The following is a 19,296-nucleotide window of genomic DNA, read 5'->3' on the forward strand; positions in this document are numbered from 1 at the left end:
TCACCAGGCAGGACACGGCCACTATAAAATAGAGGGCACTAGTTTTCCCGCTCTCTGGGGATGCAGCCTCTGAGACAGTCAGAGCCTGTGAGCGACAACTAGACCATCCACCATGTGGCAGTAAGATAGTCTGGTCAGGTTAGCCTCAGGTCTCCAGTCAACTCAGCATAGTGTCAACCCACAGTTCAAGTATGTTTAATAGTTAAGAGTTCAATAAAATAGAGTTGCATTTCTTCAAGTGTTGGAAGCCTGTCTCTCTCTCTGCTCCAGTAAACGCAGTCCCCGCAGACCCAGCTTACCCAACACATCAGGGGGAATTGGGGAAAAGGCCAATACCTGCTTTTGGGATTGGTGTCCTTCCAGAATGTAAAACTTCCATTGTTGCTGTTGGCAGTCAGAGGCTCATCTACCCCTTCGGAAGGGCCAGCCAAACTGTTTAATTCAGATCAAAGAAAGACATGGAGATAAATTAGCATTGTAGCATTAACAGGGACAGATATACCCTGCGCATCTTTGGGTTGTGGGGGTGAGACCCACGCAGACGCGGGGAGAATGTGCAAACTCCACACGGACAGTGACCCGGGGCCGGGATCGAACCCGGGACCTCAGCGCCGTGAGGCAACAGTGCTAATCACTGTTCCACCACGCTGCCCTCTAATGAAGTACTTTGATGTGTAGTCACTGTTGTAAAGTAGGAAATGCAGCAGAGAATTTATGCACAGCAAGATCCCACAAATGGCAATGTGATAATGACACGGTAATATATTGAGCAGAACACAGGGGGCAAGGCAGGAAGGGCTGAGGCGGGGCCTTTCTTCAATAATAGTTGCGAGCTCAATTAAACATCTCAGCTGAGATCCTGAGGGGGTCTTGATGTGGATGTGGAGCAGACGTTTCCTCTTGTGGAAGAATCTAGAACCAGGAGTCACTGTTTAAAAATAAGAACATAGAACATACAGTGCAGAAGGAAGCCATTCGGCCCATCGAGTCTCCACCTATCCACGTAAGCCCTCACTTCCACCCTAGCCCCGTAACCCAATAACCCCTCCTAAACCTTTTGGTTACTAAGGGCAATTTATCACGGCCAATCCACCGAACCTGCACGTCTTTGGACTGTGGGAGGAAACCGGAGCACCCGGAGGAAACCCACGCAGACACGGGGAGAACGTGCAGACTCCGCACAGACAGTCACCCAGCGGGGAATCAAACCTGGGACCCTGGCGCTGTGAAGCCACAGTGCTAGCCACTTGCGCTACCTCATTTAAATCGGAGGTGAGGAGAAATAATTTCTCGCAGAAGGCCATGAGCTTCTGAACTCGCTTCCTGAAGAGGCAGTGGAAGCAGGAGCTTTGATCTTTGATTTTTTTCAAGGTGCAGGTGGATGGATACTTGGTAAGGGGGTGCTAGGTAGAGATGCAGAGTTGAGACGATTATCAGGTCAGCCATGATCGTATTAATGTGCAGTGCTCCCTCGGTACTGCACTGGTGTGCCAGCCAGGAGTTTTGTACACACGTCTTTGCAGTGGGATTTGTACCCACAACCTTCTGACCCAGAAGTGAGACTTCTGTCCACTGAATCACAGATTTGATATATGGGCTGTACAGCCGAGGTGGATAATAGAAGATACAATGCAGAAGGAGGCCATTCGGACCATTGAGTCTGCACCGACCCACTTCAGCCCTCACTTCCATCCTATCCCCGTAACCGAATAACCCCTCCTAACCTTTTTTCTTATGGACACTAAGGGCAATTTGGTATGGGCAATCCACCTAACCAGCACGTCTTTGGACTGTGGGAGGAAACCGGAGCTCCCGGAGGAAACCCACGCAGACACGGGGAGAACGTGCAGACTCCACACAGACAGTGACCCAGCGGGGAATCGAACCTGGGACCCTGGCGCTGTGATGCCACAGTGCTAACCACTGTGCCACGGTGCTGCCCTAATGACTGACCTGATGCATACGGATCCGGATATTTCAGTTTCAAGCCCCTCTTGGTGTCGGGTTTGATGAACTCTGCAATGATGGTGCATATGGATTTCACTTCAGCCCAAGCTAGAATTCCAGTAACTTCCCCACTCCCAATCAATATCCTAAAGGCTCGGGGAGAGAGATCCCGCGCAACCGGTCAATATCCCAAAGGCTCGGGGAGAGAGATCCCGCGCAACCGATCAATATCCTAAAGGCTCGGGGAGAGAGATCCCGCACAACCGATCAATATCCCAAAGGCTCGGGGAGAGAGATCCCGCACAACCGGTCAATATCCCAAAGGCTCGGGGAAAGAGATCCCGCGCAACCGATCAATATCCCAAAGGCTCGGGGAAAGAGATCCCGCGCAACCGGTCAATATCCTAAAGGCTCGGGGAGAGAGATCCCGCACAACCGGTCAATATCCCAAAGGCTCAGGGAGAGAGATCCCGCACAACCGGTCAATATCCCAAAGGCTCGGGGAGAGAGATCCCGCACAACCGGTCAATATCCCAAAGGCTCGGGGAGAGAGATCCCGCACAACCGGTCAATATCCCAAAGGCTCGGGGAAAGAGATCCCGCACAACCGATCAATATCCCAAAGGCTCGGGGAGAGAGATCCCGCGCAACCGATCAATATCCCAAAGGTTCGGGGAGAGAGATCCTGCACAACCAGTCAATATCCCAAAGGCTCGGGGAGAGAGATCCTGCACAACCGGTCAATATCCCAAAGGCTCGGGGAGAGAGATCCCGCGCAACCGGTCAATATCCCAAAGGCTCGGGGAGAGAGATCCCGCGCAACCGGTCAATATCCCAAAGGCTCGGGGAGAGAGATCCCGCGCAACCGGTCAATATCCCAAAGGCTCGGGGAGAGAGATCCCGCACAACCGGTCAATATCCCAAAGGCTCGGGGAGAGAGATCCCGCACAACCGGTCAATATCCCAAAGGCTCGGGGAGAGAGATCCCGCACAACCGGTCAATATCCCAAAGGCTCGGGGAGAGAGATCCCGCACAACCGGTCAATATCCCAAAGGCTCGGGGAGAGAGATCCCGCGCAACCGGTCAATATCCCAAAGGCTCGGGGAGAGAGATCCCGCACAACCGATCAATATCCCAAAGGCTCGGGGAGAGAGATCCCGTGCAACCGGTCAATATCCCAAAGGCTCGGGGAGAGAGATCCCGTGCAACCGATCAATATCCCAAAGGCTCGGGGAGAGAGATCCCGCGCAACCGGTCAATATCCCAAAGGCTCGGGGAGAGAGATCCCGCGCAACCGATCAATATCCCAAAGGCTCGGGGAGAGAGATCCCGCGCAACCGGTCAATATCCCAAAGGCTCGGGAAGAGAGATCCTGCACAACCAGTCAATATCCCAAAGGCTCGGGGAGAGAGATCCCGCGCAACCGATCAATATCCCAAAGGCTCGGGGAGAGAGATCCCGCGCAACCGGTCAATATCCCAAAGGCTCGGGGAGAGAGATCCTGCACAACCAGTCAATATCCCAAAGGCTCGGGGAGAGAGATCCCGCGCAACCGGTCAATATCCCAAAGGCTCAGGGAGAGAGATCCTGCGCAACCGGTCAATATCCCAAAGGCTCGGGGAGAGAGATCCCGCACAACCGGTCAATATCCCAAAGGCTCGGGGAGAGAGATCCCGCACAACCGGTCAATATCCCAAAGGCTCGGGGAGAGAGATCCCGCGCAACCGGTCAATATCCCAAAGGCTCGGGGAGAGAGATCCCGCACAACCGGTCAATATCCCAAAGGCTCGGGGAGAGAGATCCTGCACAACCGGTCAATATCCCAAAGGCTCGGCCCTCCCCCGACTGTGGCGGGGCTGGACTGACTGCGCAGCCGCCATGCCATGTTCCCGACGGGTGAGACCATGAGAGACCCACGCCTTCGGAAACTCGGCCGGTCGGGGGCGGAACATCGGGGTGTGGGCCTCAGGCAACTTCCTGAGGCAATCGACACAGCGCCCAGCGTACTCGCAGAGTCCGCCGCTTTGGAGAGGGTGGAGCACCGTGAAAGCGGCGTCACCCCCACTTTGGTCAGAAACGGGTATTCTCTGCCGATCGCTGAACGCAATTTCGGCGTCGACGACCGGAGAATCCCGGCCGGAGCCTCCCAGACAACCGATCACTATCCCAAAGGCTCGGACACAGAGACTCCCATCACGTGGAGATGCCGGCGTTGGACTGGGGTGTGCCCAGTAAGAGGTCTTACAACACCCGGTTAAAGTCCAACAGGTTTATTTCGAATCACTAGCTTTCGGAGCGCTGCTCCTTCCTCAGGCGAATGAAGAGGTGGGGATCACTTCAGCAGTCAAGGGCATTCGAGGAAAAAGTCCGGAGTGATTCTCGCCCGTGTTCTGGCGGGCGTGGGAACTTAGTCCCCCAGCAGGGAGAATCACGCCCAGAAACTGCCACATTCGTAATCCCTATCCAATGCTGTGACCTGGGATGTAGACACAGTTGTGGCTGGCGGGTTGGGGTGTGTGCGGTTCTTTGATAAAGGTGACGGGAGACAGGCGAGTAACACAAACAAGAGATTTTTGTAAAATACGTACCATTTATAGGTGAGCCCGGTTGAACCTCACCGGCTCCTTCCCGTCTCTCGGTCGGTTCCTACCTGGCTGACCTTATATAAAACATCGTATCAGCCCCGTAGTTAGCGGGGGAGCTCATACTCCTCGAGACACGCGGGGAGAACAATCAACCGTGTCCCGCGTGCTGCGTGCAGGGTATTGTAGGTTCACTATAAAAGGGTGCACCTAGCGATGTGCCTCCCCAGTCCAACAGGCCGACCACATCCAAAGTTCAGGTGGCAAAGAACAGGCCCTCTCTGAGCTGCTGCAGGCCGCCCAGGGGAACCCATCGCAAAGTGTCAGTGCCTCTGGCAGAGGGATCTGGTTTTACAACCTGCATCCACCTCTGATATGAGGGATGTGAGAAACGGGACGCATGTGGCCCCTAAGACTCTGAAGGGCTGTATTGTAAACCCGGAACAGGCTACGGTTCAGGAGTGTAGCCTAACGCCCGGCAACAGAACAGTGCAGTCATTTCAATGATTCTAAACCTATGATGTAATAATCCGGCTGCCATGTTGGTAATACTATAATGCAAGGGAGACGGTGAGAAGGTGTTAGTATTCAGCTCTTCCCCAACGGAGTTCACACCAGGAGTCCCCATTTACAATTGCAGGTATCTGACCATTCACCAAAATATATATAGATTTTTTCTTATTTTAAATAAATTTAGAGTACCCAATTCATTTTTTTCCAATTAAGGGGCAATTTATTGTGGCCAATCCACCTAGCCTGCACATCTTTGGGTTGTGGGGGCGAAACCCACGCAGACACGGGGCGAATGTGCAAACTCCACACGGACAGTGACCCAGAGCCGGGATCGAACCTGGGACCTCAGCGCCGTGAGGCAGCTGTGCTAACCACTGCGCACCAAAATATATTCTTTATGTCTGGGTCACAAAAGCCTCGGGCTTTGAATTTGCAACGATAGAAATGGAATTTATTTCCAAAAGCAATTCCCTCTAAGCCCCAAATCTCCCCCTGCCTTTTTCTGAAGGAGAACTGTCCTCTGAAAGCTGGGACCGTTTAATGGCACCTCATCAAAGTGCTAGTCCACATGGATAAAACTCAGACGGTGAGTCTGGTCACTCTCACTGACAGCCATGGAGCAATGGGTAATACTCGCTTCCTAGTCACAACTATGGGTTTGAGCCCTGTTCCAGAGATTTGAGCATGTAATTCAGGCAGATGTTCCCTGTGCAGCACTGAGGGAGTGTCATACGCCGGTTAGTCAGTACTGAGGGAGTGCTGTACTGTCAGAGGGTCAGTACTGAGGGAGTGCTGCACTGTCAGAGGGTCAGTACTGAGGGAGTGCCACACTGTCAGAGGGTCAGTACTGGGGGAGTGCCGCACTGTCAGAGGGTCAGTACTGAGGGAGTGCCACACTGTCAGAGGGTCAGTACTGAGGGAGTGCCGCACTGTCAGAGGGTCAGTACTGGGGGAGTGCCGCACTGTCAGAGGGTCAGTACTGAGGGAGTGCTGTACTGTCAGAGGGTCAGGACTGAGGGAGTGCTGCACTGTCAGAGGATCAGTACTGAGGGAGTGCTGCACTGTCAGAGAGTCAGTACTGAGGGAGTGCTGCACTGTCAGAGGGTCAGGACTGAGGGAGTGCTGTACTGTCAGAGGGTCAGGACTGAGGGAGTGCTGCACTGTCAGAGAGTCAGTACTGAGGGAGTGCTGCACTGTCAGAGGGTCAGTACTGAGGGAGTGCTGCACTGTCAGAGGGTCAGTACTGAGGGAGTGCCGCACTGTCAGAGGGTCAGTACTGAGGGAGTGCCGCACTGTCAGAGGGTCAGTACTGAGGGAGTGCTGCACTGTCAGAGGGTCAGCACTGAGGGAGTGCTGCACTGTCAGAGTGTCAGTACTGAGGGAGTGCCGCACTGTCAGAGGGTCAGTACTGAGGGAGTGCTGCATTGTCAGAGGGTCAGTACTGAGGGAGCGCTGCACTGTCACAGGGTCAGTACTGAGGCGCGCTGCATTGTCAGAGGGTCAGTACTGAGGGAGTGCTGCACTGTCAGAGGGTCAGTACTGAGGGAGCGCTGCACTGTCACAGGGTCAGTACTGAGGCGCGCTGCATTGTCAGAGGGTCAGTACTGAGGGAGTGCTGCACTGTCAGAGGGTCAGTACTGAGGGAGTGCCGCACTGTCAGAGGGTCAGTACTGAGGGAGTGCTGCACTGTCAGAGGGTCAGTACTGAGGGAGTGCCGCACTGTCAGAGGGTCAGTACTGAGGGAGTGCTGCACTGTCAGAGGGTCAGTACTGCGGGAGTGCCGCACTGTCAGAGGGTCAGTACTGCGGGAGTGCCGCCCTGTCAGAGGGTCAGTACTGAGGGAGTGCCGCACTGTCAGAGGGTCAGTACTGAGGGAGTGCTGCACTGTCAGAGGGTCAGTACTGAGGGAGTGCCGCCCTGTCAGAGGGTCAGTACTGAGGGAGTGCCGCACCATCGGAGATCAGTGAGATAGTCCAGATAGATTGAAGGATCCTGTAAAAGGTCACTGTTGTTAGTGCGAATGTGGACTGTTCCTGACAGTCGCCTGGAAATATCAGGAGATCATAAAATATTTGTGCTTTTAGGGAATTGTTAATCTTGTATTGGATTGTCGCATTCTGCTGCAGTAAATTCTTAGCGAAAACTATGAGATGTCGATCAGGAGCAGCAACAACACAATCTCAGAGAAATACTTGAAATCAGTGGTTTCTCATCAAAAATGTGTTTGACAAATCTCCACCTCTGAGAGGCAGGTACTGCATTAAAGGGTGGAAGCTGGATATATAGACTGACATAATGATAGGGTAAGATGAAGAGGAGGTAGTGTGTTAGGGTGGCACAGTGGTTAGCACTGCTGCCTCACAGCGACGGGGACCCGGGTTCGATCCCGTCCGGGTCACTGTCCGTGTGGAGTTTGCAAATTCTCCCCGTTTTCGTGGGTCTCACCCCCACAACCCAAAGATGTGCCGGGTAGGTGGATTGGCCACGCTAATATTCCCCCTTAATTGAAAAGAAAAGATTTGGGTCCTGTAAATGTATTTAAAAAGATGAAGAGGAGGTGGGAAGAGATTCATCAAGAGTATAACGCATTAACCAGGTGGACAGAATGAACTGCCTCTTGCTGTAAATTATTTCCCTTGCTGATGCCATGTGTAAAGCAGCGAAAGCAACTTGCCATTAGTGTCGTTACAAGGACTTTAAAAAAAAAGATACAGGGTAAGATTCTCCGGTCCGCCAGCCGCGTTTTCCCGTGTGGCGCGCCCTCGCCAGCAGCAGGATTCTCCTTTCCCGCCCCCTGCCAATGGGATTTTCTATTGTGGCCACCCTACGTCATCGGGGAACCCCTGGGCGAGCTGCGTACGCAGCGGAGAATCCCACCCCTGGAGAATCCAGCCAACAATTTCGAATCCTTTTTTCCCGTCTGGATTTAAAAATTAAGGAAATTCCTCTTCAGGCAATGCCGACTGCTAGATGTCTAACATTGCACAAGCTGGCATCCCGTCAAGTGGGATGAAACGGCACTGACACTCAAACCTCTGGGGTGTCTAAAAGACCCCAACACATGTTGGAGTTACACTATCGTGAACATTTTTGAGATGAAATATCAAAAATGCAATGACCTATTCTAAAGTGATGCCTGCAGCAGAAATGGGTTCATAGAATTCCTCTGGAATATACAGCTGGCAGGTTGGCTTCCGGAGACTGTTACCAAGCAGGAGAGAGATCAGGATACGGTACTGCAATTGGCAGCCAAAGGTTGTTTGCCCTTTCTTTCGTTCTTCCTCTCTCAAAAGTATTGTGTCCAGATTTGCAAAGTAAACATCCCGGGAGAAATCTACCACAAAGGGAGATCGTTCGGAAATAAAACGTGGAAATCTGCACCATGTAACTCCACCCAGGAAGAGAGCTGAATGAGACTGTAACATGGACTCACTGCATCGAGACCAGCCAAAGAGCGAAGAATGGATATGGCAACTCATTGCTTTATCTTCTTCCTGAACTGTAAAAAAACCCTTAAGTCTATCTCTTATTCTGCCATCTGTACTGGTGTGTGGGGGGGGGTTGAGGTGTGGGGGGGGGGGGGGGCTCAGGCAAGTGCGTATGATGTATGAATGGTTGTTGCAATTTAACACAAGTTTTAAATCCGAGAAATGGTTTCAATAAGCTTGACTTGTTTATTTAACCGAAGAAAACCTGCTGATTGATTCTTCACAAACTGGAAGTGTAAATGGTGAGGTTCTTGGCAAAACGCATCCTCTCTAGATTCACAAGAAAAATCCTGTGACGATCAGACGTGGAGTGGGAGAACGGAGGAATCATTCTCCCCCTCCTCATGGTGGCGGTAACACCGGACTTTCACTTTAGCAGAGAGAGGGCGAGCAGGAGAGAAGAGAGGATTTAGACTCCTGTTGCAAGGTTTCTTGCTGTGGATTGGCGAGATGCTTCAATGTCACTGTTATTCGGACATCTGATTCATTTGCCCAAGCCTGCCTCAAGCAAGGCGAGCACAACTGGCCATGCAGCTGAGTGGCAGATCTTCCTCTATTTCAATGCATTTGTTCATGCATTCCCCCCTTTCAGCTCCTGCGATTGGCTGCCTGCTCAATTATTGACTCAGAGCTTGTCAATGACATTAATGAGGAAGAGCTTCACAACAATGGGGGGGAGGGGGGGGAGGGGGGAGGTGACAGGGCACAGAGACCTCGCTAATCGCCATGGTGGTTGCTCCAGTGGTTCCAGCAAGAACTGAAGGAAGGGGACCTATTGCTGAATAATCCCACACAATGTTTGGTGTTTTAGTGCATTTAACGGTTACCGTGCTGAGCTCTTCCGAACCATTGCTGCTCCCAGCATCGTTACTCATCGGCTCAGCAAGATGAGGGTCCATTTCGTAACTTAGCATCTTATGGGAATCGCTCGGACTGTGATGTCACTGCCAGGTTTCCTTCTGTGTTGTACCATCTGGTGGTCATACTTTGTCCTGGAAAATACCATCTGGTTCACTTGCTTGATGTTCAACTACAGCATATGGATCTCCAGCTGCCTGTTAAACTCTGTGGCCTGGGTCGTATTCGATCTCTTGGAGAATATTGTGTGTAAGTCGCTCTTTCACACCACGTGGAGAGTTACTCTCTGGTTGTCATATGTTATTCTGGACACCAACCTTTGGCTCATATACAGCTTTTCAGACCAAAGCAATTGGTTCCTATATGTGGTCTATGACTACTTCAGGTGGCTCTCCCATGTGACGTCCAGCTTCTCCATGTGGTACTCGTATATTAAATCCAGTAGCAGTCTGTGGCTGGCGTACGCTTGGTCAGATTATATCCAGTGGCAGGCGTATGTCATCAGGGATTATTCCCTGCTACTCAGCTACACATTCCTGAACTACACCATGTATGTCTCGTACGTGATGCTGGACCTGACCATCAGCCTGTCGCAGAACCTACTGGGCCATGCAAAGTGGGTGTCCTTCATTTTACCAATCAACAGCGCCTGGGGATGCATGACCGACATGCAGTACGTCATCTGGCTCCTGTACGTGGTGAAGGACGCTGGCATCAACCTGTGGTACATCAGCGAAGAACGCATGCTCTACCTGTCCTACCTTCTGGCCGAGTACATCAGTTGGCAGGTGTACGTTCTGCAGGATTCCCTGCTATGGCTGTCGTACACCTTAGCGGACTCTGCCGCCAGGTTCTCGTACTGCCTGGGGGTGTACGGCCCTTGGCTCTTGTACATTGTATTTGATTATAACATATGGTTCTGGTACGTGCTGTTCCAGTATCTGCTCTGGTTCACCTACCTTTTCTTCGACTGTACCATTGGTCAATCCTACTTTCTGTTTTACTACACCATGTACTGTTTGTATGTTTTGATGGATTGCATCGCATACGAGTCACGCTTTCTGATGAACTACATCACATGGCTGTCCTTCATTTTATTGGACTACATGGAATGGTTGACTTGGCTTGTGTTACAGGTTTGCTGAGTGTTCGAGTAACAGTTTGATTTCAGAGATATTTTCCCAATAAAAGCATTAAAAATCCCGGATTGTTCCTATTCCTTTACTTTCCGGCAGTTCATTCCATTGATTCTCCCGACGTCACGTTACCCCGACTGTGCCCGAGAAGCAACGCGTGAGCGTGAGAGTGAGCAGTCGAGCTCCGCCCCCATAAAAGGGCAGAATTTCAGAGATCCTATAAATCAGAGAACCCTACAGTGTAGAAGGAGATCAGTCAGCCCATTCAGTCTGCACCAACCCTCGGAAAGAGCACTCTGCCTAAGCCAATCCTGGCCCAGCCAGCGATGCCCACATCCCAAAAATAGTCAATGAACGTGGAGAGGCAGGCGCAGAAAGCAATTGGAAAGGCAAATGTTAAACTGGCCATCAACGCACGTGAAGTTGAGTTCAGAAGTAGAGGTGTCTTACTGCCTTTATACAGGGCCTTGGTGGGACCACATCTCAAGTATTGTGAGCAGTCTTAGTCTCCCAACCTCAGGAAAGATATACTTGCCAAAGAGAGAGTGCAGAGGTTCACTGTGCTGTGGGGGTTGACTGTCCTATGAGGACAGATTGGTTCGGCTGGGCCTGTGATCACTGCTATTTAGAAGGGTGAGAGGAGATCTGATTGAAATGTATAAAGTTCTAACAGTCTGGGCAGACTAGGTGCAATGGGGTGCTTTCCCCGGGTGCAGGATCTAGGGCCGGGGACACAATCTCAGGATACGGGACCAACCATTCAGCATTGAGATGAGTAGAAATGATTTACTCAATGGGTAGTGAATCTGTGGAATTCTCTACCACAGAAGGCCACTGAATGCATTCAAGAAAGAGAGCGATACATTTTTAGGTTTTAATGGCGTCAAGGGGTATGGGGAGAAAGCGGGAATATAGCATTGAGATTAGATCAGCCATCATCATATTGAATGGAGTAGCAGGCTCGAAGGGCCAAATGGTGTGCTCCTGCTCTTAGTTTCAATGTTTCTAAAAGCAAGCAGAGAGCATGAAAAGAGACTGGCAGGTAACACAAAAGGTGATCCCAAGGTCTTCTAGCAGCATGTAAATAATAAAAGGGTGGGCAAAGAAAGAGCAGGGCCGATTAGTGATACAAATGACAACTTGCAGGAGGCAGGAGAAATAGCCGAGTTATTAAACGAGTACTTTGCATCTGTCTTTACAAATGAAGAGGACGCTACCCAGGCCGAGGTGAGAGGGGAGGTAACTGGGACACTCGAGGAATTTACAATTGAGAAGGAGGAGGTGGTGGAAAGGTTATCTTTACTTCAAATTGATAAGGTGCCAGGACCCAATGAGATGCATCCAAGGGCACTGAGGGGAGTGAGAGTGGGAATTTCAGAGGGACGAGTGATAATCTTCCCGTCTTCCTCACACCGGGATGATGCCGGAGGATTGGAGAATTGAGAATGTTACACCCTGGTTCAAAAAGGGAGCGAGGATAAAGGCAGCAACTACAGATCAGTCAGTTTGATTCCAGTGGTAGGGAAACTTCTGGAAACTATAGTTTGGGACAAAGTCCATAGTTACTTAGACAAGCGCAGGATAATTCAGGAAAGCCAGCATGGATTCATTAAGGGAAAATCATGTTTAACTTGCTGGAGGGTTTTGAGCAGGTAATAGAGAAGGTTGATAAGGGCAATGCTATTGATGTGATGTATCCGGATTTTCAAAAGGTATTTTATACAGTGCCACACAACAGACTTGGGGCGCGATCTACAGGACGTGTTGTGCCCGAAAGGTGGCGTGGCTGTTAGGTCCCTCTTCCAGGATCTACACGGCTCGACATGCCTCCTGAGATCTAACATGATCTCGCAAGACGTTGCTATCTGAATCAAAGAACAAAGAACAAAGAAAAGTATAAGCACAGGAACAGGCCCTTCGGCCCTCCAAGCCTGTGCCGACCATGCTGCCCGTCTAAATTAAAATCTTCTACACTTCCGGGGTCCGTATCCCTCTATTCCCATCCTATTCATGTATTTGTCAAGATGCCCTTTAAACGTCACTATTGTCCCTGCTTCCACCACCTCCTCCGGCAGCGAGTTCCAGGCACCCACTACCCTCTGTGTAAAAAACTTGCCTCGTACATCTACTCTAAACCTTGCCCCACGCACCTTAAATCTATGCCCCCTAGTAATTGACCCCTCTACCCTGGGAAAAAGCCTCTGACTATCCACTCTGTCTATGCCCCTCATAATTTTGTAGACCTCTATCAGGTCGCCCCTCAACCATCGTAATTCCAGTGAGAACAAACCAAGTTTATTTAACCACACTTCATAGCTAATGCCCTCCATACCAGGCAACATCCTGGTAAATCTCTTCTGCACCCTCTCTATAGCCTCCACATCCTTCTGGTAGTGTGGCGACCAGAATTGAACACTATACTCCAAGTGTGGCCTAACTAAGGTTCTATACAGCTGCAACATGACTTGCCAATTCTTATACTCAATGCCCCGGCCAATGAAGGCAAGCATGCCGTATGCCTTCTTGACTACCTTCTCCACCCGTGTTGCCCCTTTCAGTGACCTGTGGACATGTACTCCTAGATCTCTCTGACTGTCAATACTCAAGGGTTCTACCATTCACTATATATTCCTTACCTGCATTAGACCTTCCAAAATGCATTACCTCACATTTATCCGGATTAAACTCCATCTGCCATCTCTCAGGCCAAGTCTCCAAATGATCTAAATCCTGCTGTATCCTCTGACAGTCCTCATCGCTATCCGCAATTCCACCAACCTTTGTGTCGTCTGCAAACTTACTAATCAGACCAGTTACATTTTCCTCCAAATCATTTATATGCTTCACAGCTCCAGGGTCCCAGGTTCGATTCCGGCTTGGGTCACTGTCTGTGTGGAGTCTGCACAAAATCCCCGTGTGTGCGTGGGTTTCCTCCGGGTGCTCCGGTTTCCTCCCACAGTGCAGGGATGTGCAGCAGGTTGGGTGGATTGGCCATGGTAGATTGCCCTTAGTGTCCAAAATTGCCCTTAGTGTTGGGTAGGGTTGCTGGGTTATGGGGATAGGGTGGCGGTGTTGACCGTGGGTGGGGTGCTCTTTCCAGGAGCTGGTGGACTCGATGGGCCGAATGGCCTCCTTCTGCACTGTAAATTCTATGATAAATTCTATGATATATACTATGAACAGCAAAGGTCCCAGCACTGATCCCTGCGGAACATCACTGGTCACAGCCCTCCAATTAGAAAAGCACCCTTCCATTGCTACTCTCTGCCTTCTATGATCTAGCCAGTTCTGTATCCATCTTGCCAGCTCACCCCTGATCCCGTGTGACTTCACCTTTTGTACCAGTCTGCCATGAGGGACCTTGTCAAATGCCTTACTGAAGTCCATATAGACAACATCCACTGCCCTGCCTGCATCAATCATCTTTTTTACCTCTTCAAAAAACTCTATCAAGTTAGTGAGACACGACCTCCCCTTCACAAAACCGTGCTGCGTCTCGCTAATACGTCCATTTGCTTCCTGTCTCGAAGAATTCTCTCCAGTAATTTCCCTACCACTGATGTAAGACTCACTGGCCTGTAGTTCCCTGGATTATCCTTGCTACCCTTCTTAAACAAAGGAACAACATTGGCTATTCCCCAGTCCTCCGGGACATCACCTGAAGACAGTGAGGATCCAAAGATTTCTGTCAAGGCCTCAGCAATTTTCTCTCTAGCCTCCTTCAGTATTCTGGGGTAGATCCCATCAGGTCCTGGGCACTTATCAACCTTAATATTTTTCAAGATGCCCAACACCTCATCTTTTTGGATCTCAATGTGACCCAGGCTATCTACACACCCTTCTCCAGACTCAACATCCACCAATTCCTTCTCTTTGGTGAATACTGATGCAAAGTATTCATTTAGTACCTCGCCCATTTCCTCTGGCTCCACACATAGATTCCCTTGCCTGTCCTTCAGTGGGCCAACCCTTTCCCTGGCTACCCTCTTGCTTTTTATGTACGTGTAAAAAGCCTTGGGATTTTCCTTAACTCTGTTTGCCAATGACGTTTTGTGACACCTTCTAGCCCTCCTGACTCCTTAAGTTCCTTCCTACTTTCCTTATATTCCACACAGACTTCGTCTGTTCCCAGCCTTCTAGCCTTGACAAATGCCTCCTTTTTCTTTTTGACGAGGCCTACAATATCTCTCGTTATCCAAGGTTCCCAAAATTTGCCGTATATATCCTTCTTCTGTACAGGAACATGCCGGTCCTGAATTCCTTTCAACTGACATTTGAAAGCCTCCCACATGTCAGATGTTGATTTACCCTCAAACATCCGCCCCCAATCTAGGTTCTTCAGTTCCCACCTAATATTGTTATAATTAGCCTTCCCCCAATTTAGCACATTCACCCTAGGACGACTCTTATCCTTGTCCACCAGCACTTTAAAACTTACTGAATTGTGGTCACTGTTCCCAAAATGCTCCCCTACTGAAAGTTCTACCACCTGGCCGGGCTCATTCCCCAATACCAGGTCCAGTACAGCCCCTTCCCTAGTTGGACTATCTACATATTGTTTTAAGAAGCCCTCCTGGATGCTCCTTACAAACTCTGCCCCGTCCAAGTCCCTAGCACTGGGACTGAGTCCCAGTCAATATTGGGGAAGTTGAAGTCTCCCATCACAACAACCCTCTTGCTTTTACTCCTTTCCAAAATCTGTCTACCTATCTGCTCCTGTATCTCCCGCTGGCTGTTGGGAGGCCTGTAGTAAACCATAAACATTGTGACTGCACCCTTCTTATTCCTGATCTCTACCCATACAGCCTCGCTGCCCTCTGAGGTGTCCTCCCGCAGTACAGCTGTGATATTCTCCCTAGCCAGTAGCGCCATTCTGCCACCCCTTTTTCATCCCCCTCTATCCCGCGTGAAACATCTAAATCCTGGAACGTTTAGCTGCCAATCCTGTCCTTCCCTCAACCAGGTCTCTGTAATGGCAACAACATCATAGTCCCAAGTACTAACCCAAGCGCTAAGTTCATCTGCCTTACCCGTTATACTTCTTGCATTAAAACATTGTGGACGGGATCACTATTTTGCAAATCTGCATATTAGAGTGAGACAGCTAGTCTCACTCTAATATGCACTCCCCTGAACTACCTGAGGCATTGGGATCCAACTCCTTTGTCTTGAGACCTCTGCCATGTGCCATTTATCGTTGGTCCCCACAAATGGGGGCCAGGCGGAATGGCACTTATGGGGGTCTCCCAGGGGATCGGAAACAGGGTGGCACCCCAGCACTGCTGGCTTTGGGGGGGCTCGGGGGTCGTGTCAGGCAGGACGATCCTTGCTAAGGCCCCAAATTGACAGAGTCCCGATAGTTAGCGTAGTTTCTCAGTGCTGTGAGTGCCCGGAGACACCCGGCTAAACATGCTTGTCACGGGAGTCTGTTCCAATTTGGTTAGATCGGGCCTTTGGGAGAAAAACTCTAGCTCATGGAATAAAAGGGAAAGTAGGACTTGGATAAGAAATTGGCCGAATGACAGGGCACAGGGAGTGGTGATAAATGGTTGTTTTTCAGATTGGAGTAAAGTTTGTAGTGGCATTCCCCAGTGGTCAGTGTTGCTAATCCTGATATAATGACCTAGTCTGTGGTGTTCAGGGCAGGATTTCAAAATTTACAGACGGCATGAAGATTGGAAACATTGTCAACTGTGATGAGGATACTCTTGAACTTCAGAAGGACATAGACCTGTTGGTGGATTGGGCAGACAAGTGGCAGACGAAGTTTAATGAAGAGAAATGTGAGGTGATTTATTTTGACAGGAATATGGAAGAACAGTATGAAATGAAAATGAAAATCGCTTATTGTCACAAGTAGGCTTCAAAATGAAGTTACTGAGAAAAGCCCCTAGTCGCCACATTCCGGCGCCTGTTCGGGGAGGCTGTTACGGGAATAAGTATAAAATAAAGGGAGAAACTCTAAAGGAGGTGCTGGATCAGAGAGACCTCGGTGTATATCTACACAAGTCATTGAAGATGGCAGGGCATGTTGATAGAGACATTGAGTGCAAAAGTAGATCATGTTGAACTTCAATAAGACACTAGTTAGGCCTCATCGGGAGACTGTGTCCAGTTCTGGGTGTCAGACCCGAGGAAGGATGTGACGACATTGGAGAGAGAACAGAGGTGATTCACAAGAATGATTCCACAAGAAAGACCTGTAGCTATGGGGATAGATTGGAGAGGTTGGGACTGTTTTCCTGGGAGAAAAGAAGGCTGAGAGGAGACTGGACAGAGGTATTCTAGATCCTGAGGGGTTTAGACAGGGTAAATAGTGAGAAACTGTTCCCACTCAAGAGAGCATCAAGAACTAGACACAGATTCAAAATAATTGGCAAAATGGGTAAAAATGTGTGAGGAAATTGTTTTCACTTTGTGGGTGGTTGGAATCTGGAATGAACTTCCTGAGAGGGTGGTGGAGGCAGGTTCGATCGAGATATTCAAAAGGGAATTGGATTGTTATCCAAAAAGAATGTGCAAGGTTCCGGGGATAAGGCAGGGGAGCGGGACGAGGTAGAATGCTCTCCCAGAGAGCCAGTGCAGACTGGGTGGGCCGAATGGCCTGCTCCTGCACTGTAAACATTCGGCGATTCTGTGACCAACATGTATTTAAAAAGCGGCGTTCACATTTTAAAATGCTTTCAAGGAGCATCATCGGACTAAAGGCGAGTCAAAGGGATAGGTTTTAAGGAGCGTCGTGACGGAGGAAAGGGAATCAGAGAGCGGGAAAGGTTTGGGGAGGGGATTCCGGAGCCTGTGGCCCAGGCATCGAGATTGTCCACTCCACCCCAAACTCAATTCATGTTCATCAGTGTCTTACCTGCCCTGCCTCGCAAGTTCCTCTTCATAGAGGTTTCTGCTCGTGTTGATGTGGATGTCATCGGGAAAGTCCCAGGATTCCTCAGCCGGGCTCTGATTATCTGACCCGCTGCTCATTCTTCGCGCGGACGTCCTGCTGCCTGGATACCTGGAACCTGCAGCAATGGGGAAATGCCCGTCGGTCATTCAGAACCTGCAGACTCTGGACACAGACCTCCCTCCTCCCGCCTCCCTGATGATGTTGGCTCCTTGTGGGGGTGAGGGGGGGCAGTTGCGCCCTCAGGCACCTCGCCAGTGTGGCCTTTCCCTTGTGGGAAGAGCGAGCTTCAGCATGCTGTTCAGCTACATGAGGCATCATGTCCCAGCCGCCAGTTTGGTGTCAGCAGCGCGCGAACCACTGTCCCAACCCCAGGTTGTGTTTAACCCTGGAAGCCCAGCTCTCTGAAAGCTTCAGCCCTCGGTTCACCGGTCACTATGCACAGCTTCCACAGCAATTGTGAGTCCGTGTCAAAAGAGACTCTCTGTAACTTGCAGCATTCCATGTTACTGTAACGCAGGTAGAAGAGACTCTCTGTAACTTGCAGCATTCCATGTTACTGTAACGCAGATAGAAGAGACTCTCTGTAACTTGCAGCATTCCATGTTACTGGAACGCAGATAGAAGAGACTCTCTGTAACTTGCAGCATTCCATGTTACTGGAACGCAGGTAGAAGAGACTCTCTGTAACTTGCAGCATTCCATGTTACTGGAACGCAGATAGAAGAGACTCTCTGTAACTTGCAGCATTCCATGTTACTGGAACGCAGGTAGAACGCTCAGCAACGCTCTCACTGGACTGGATTGACACGTTCAGACTCACAGTTTTATAAATACAATTCCGGGCAAACAATGTCTAACTGGCTGGATCATAGAAAATATATGCCGGAGGCCATTTAGACCTCAGGCCTGAACCTCTACCTCAGCTACACCTTCCCAAACTATCCACATATCTCCCGACTCCCTTCGTTTCCAAAAATCTAGGAAGGTCTGTCTTGAATATACTCAGGTGAGTATATTCACCTGAGGAAGGAGCAGCGCTCCGAAAGCTAGTGACATCGAAACAAACCTGTTGGACTTTAACCTGGTGTTGTAAGACTTCGTACTGTGCTCACCCCAGTCCAACGCCGGCATCTCCACATCTTGAATATACTCAACAATGGAGCATCCACATGTCATTGGGGGAGAGAATTACCAAGATTCACAACCCCCAAGTGAAGACATTTCTCCTCATCTCAGTCCTAAATGATCGACGTCTTATCCTGTGCCTGTGCCCCCTGTGATCTCGATTCCCTAGCCAGGGCGAAAGACTCTCAACATCTCCCCTGTTTGTTCAGTCCCTTAGCGTTTCGGGTTTTAATGAGATCGCCTCATCCTTTGAAACCCCAGAAAACTGGATCAAATGTATTCAATCTCACCTCACAGGACTGTTCCCTCGCCTCAGGAATCAGTGCTGTTCGTGGTTCTCACTGTCCCCTACTCAAGGCTGAGCAAGCTGCAGTGAACAACTCCAGGTTAAACTATAAAATGGGGAAATAGAAACTGGAAACGCAAACAGATGTGTAAAAAGAGCTTCCGCCACCAAACTCTTAAAGGAACAATCACACAGAGGTGGAAAACTCCAGAACATTTTGTCCAACGATCTTTGTGACAGAGGGTCTTCTACAGGCGGGCGATTCTCCGTCAGTGAGTTGAAAACAAATTTAGAGAGAGTTAAAATTGGCAAAGAAAGTCCATTTTGTGCAGTGTCTTTCTCAACGCGAGAATGTCCGAAAGAGCGACACCGAAAATATGGACTTTTTAAACTGTTATAATAGAGGAAACGTGGGAGCCAATTTGTGCACAGCAAGTTCCCACAAACACCATATGATAA

At 50.0% G+C, this 19,296-nt stretch overlaps 1 protein-coding gene across 1 annotated transcript in view; it reads right to left on the reverse strand.

Moving 5' to 3' along the window:
- Positions 1 to 18,923, reverse strand: part of LOC140386993 (transient receptor potential cation channel subfamily V member 3-like) — a 60,878-nt gene extending 41,955 nt beyond the window's left edge. The window contains exons 1-3 of the mRNA XM_072469952.1: positions 18,842 to 18,923; positions 17,388 to 17,541; positions 337 to 432 (exon numbers count right to left, since the gene is read on the reverse strand). Of these exons, the coding sequence (XP_072326053.1) occupies positions 337 to 432; positions 17,388 to 17,503 (212 nt within the window). The 5' untranslated portion in view covers positions 17,504 to 17,541; positions 18,842 to 18,923. The remainder of the gene's footprint in view (positions 1 to 336; positions 433 to 17,387; positions 17,542 to 18,841) is intronic.
- Positions 18,924 to 19,296: the final 373 nt, after the last annotated feature.

The sequence above is a fragment of the Scyliorhinus torazame genome, chromosome 12 (assembly GCF_047496885.1).
Source record: "Scyliorhinus torazame isolate Kashiwa2021f chromosome 12, sScyTor2.1, whole genome shotgun sequence".
Classification (NCBI taxonomy): Eukaryota; Metazoa; Chordata; class Chondrichthyes; order Carcharhiniformes; family Scyliorhinidae; genus Scyliorhinus; species Scyliorhinus torazame.